Below are 1,981 nucleotides of genomic sequence, written 5' to 3' on the forward strand. Positions count from 1 at the left end.
TGAGGTCTCAGTCAGCAGCCAGGGATGGAGGTGCTGGGTTAGAAGGACATAAAACTCCCACAGATACAATGTGCTCCCCCAATCCCCAAGGCTGCACAGAGCATCCCGAATACATGTCTGAGTCATGGACACCGGTCTCCACCCCCACTGCCCGCCCCCTGCTGGTGTAGATCCTGCTGGGCCTTCTGCATAGCATGTCAGTGCTTGTGACATCTCCAGACCCAACCGGCAGTCTCTAGGGGCAGAATGAGTTTCAGATGCTCTGTTTGGCTGTGTTGGGTTGATAAGATATGAGCAACTTGACCTCAGGTCTCTTTCCACAGAGATTTCAGTAAGCCTTTGGTGGTTACAGATCTAAAACGCTTCCCAAAGCACTATTTTCCCAGGAAATTCACAGTGATGCAGGCTCCACCCAGGAAGCCAGGTAGTGGTGCCTTCAACTCTGGGATTCTTCACAAGAAACGTATCAGGCCTCCTGGGTCCACATATCAGGCCTCCTGGGTCCACATCATGAACTGCCAACTCCACCACCATCCACATCCCTACCTACCAAAGGCCAAGGGCAGTTTAACTGAAGCTGACCTCTCCTATGTTTCCTTCATGCTTTCATCCCTGCAGTCTGCCCAGTCTGAAATTCTTAACATTTTGAAGTAAAAATGTTCACATCATTCTGTACTTTTCCAGTTTTCTATGGGAAAAATTACATATTCTACATTTTCCAGAATATGCTTTTTATTTTTGAAAAGAACTTTTGGAATTTCAGGGACTCATTTTTTCTATCATTAAAAGGTAACTAAGGCTAATTAAACAGTTTTAGCATTAGGATCTTGTATCTTCTATGAATTTACAAAAATCTATTTGATACTCCAAAATCAAGGTTTTTACTGACTGTCCTCAGCCAGCTTCCCCTTATGGTCACTAGTATAGATTGTTGTCTCTACTGCCTTTTGGGAGTGGGAGAATAGGGGAAGCAGAAAGTTAGAGAACTGGCAAAATACCAATATTAAATATTATCAAATGTCCTCAACTGCTAAACCCGAAGATGTATCCAACATGGATAGTGACAATCTGTGTCAATGGTCTGTCTGCTCTGCTGATTACATTTAATTGGCACATGTTCACAAGGCAGGGAGCGTTAGGGTGAGTTTTCATTCTCCTCTCCCTTCCATCTTGCTTGTTTACTCCCAGGGCACCTGGACCCCTCATTCTCCTGCTGCTTATGACTGTAAAGGTTGTGGCAACTGCCAGGGCATAAAGGAGTGGTGCCTGCGGTGTGGCTGGGCTCTCAAAGTCCAGAGTCCTCAGCTGTGAATTGTCCCCTGCTTCTCCAGCATCTTCCTCTTACACAGATTCTGAGACCCTGCTGAGCTGCTCCCCAGTCAAGCACCACATGTGGGCAGCTGGGCCACCCCATAGGGAGGTTTTTGTTCAGGGCTGTACCACTGTGGGAGGAGAGTGTGTAACTTGCACGCAGTAATAAACGCCAACATCCTCAGCCTCCACTCTGCTGATTTTCAGTGTGAAATCTGTCCCTGCCCCACTGCCGCTGAATCTGTCTGGGACCCCAGAGTCCCGGTTAGAAACCTTATAAATTAGGAGCCTTGGAGGTTGGCCTGGCTTCTGCTGTAACCAACTCAAGTAGGTGTTTCCATTACTGTGTACAAGGCTTTGACTAGACCTGCAGGAGATGGAAGCCGGCTGTCCAGGGGTGACGGGCAGGGAGAGTGGAGACTGAGTCATCACAACATCCCCACTGGATCCTGAAATAAATACAAAGAGAGCAAAGTTATGTAGATACTTTATGCATCATTTTCATAAATTTTGATTTGTTGTTTGTTTCAGGCTATATATTTATTTGTTCATATTTCAAGAATATAAAATTTCCAAATGAAACTCAAGGAATCCATGGCTCAAAGTGGTCTCCAGAAGACCCCACACCATCCCCTCTTTCTGTGTCAGTCTTCCCCAGGACACAGATCCT

At 46.2% G+C, this 1,981-nt stretch overlaps 1 gene segment (V, D, J or C); it reads right to left on the reverse strand.

Annotated features, from left to right (window-relative positions):
* Positions 1-1,428: 1,428 nt before the first annotated feature.
* LOC105537054 overlaps positions 1,429-1,981 on the reverse strand; it is a 7,190-nt gene continuing 6,637 nt past the window's right edge. The window contains 1 exon segment of the V gene segment in view: positions 1,429-1,760. Within this exon segment, the coding sequence occupies positions 1,429-1,760 (332 nt within the window).

This window comes from Mandrillus leucophaeus, unplaced genomic scaffold (assembly GCF_000951045.1).
Source record: "Mandrillus leucophaeus isolate KB7577 unplaced genomic scaffold, Mleu.le_1.0 Scaffold1017, whole genome shotgun sequence".
Lineage (NCBI taxonomy): Eukaryota > Metazoa > Chordata > Mammalia > Primates > Cercopithecidae > Mandrillus > Mandrillus leucophaeus.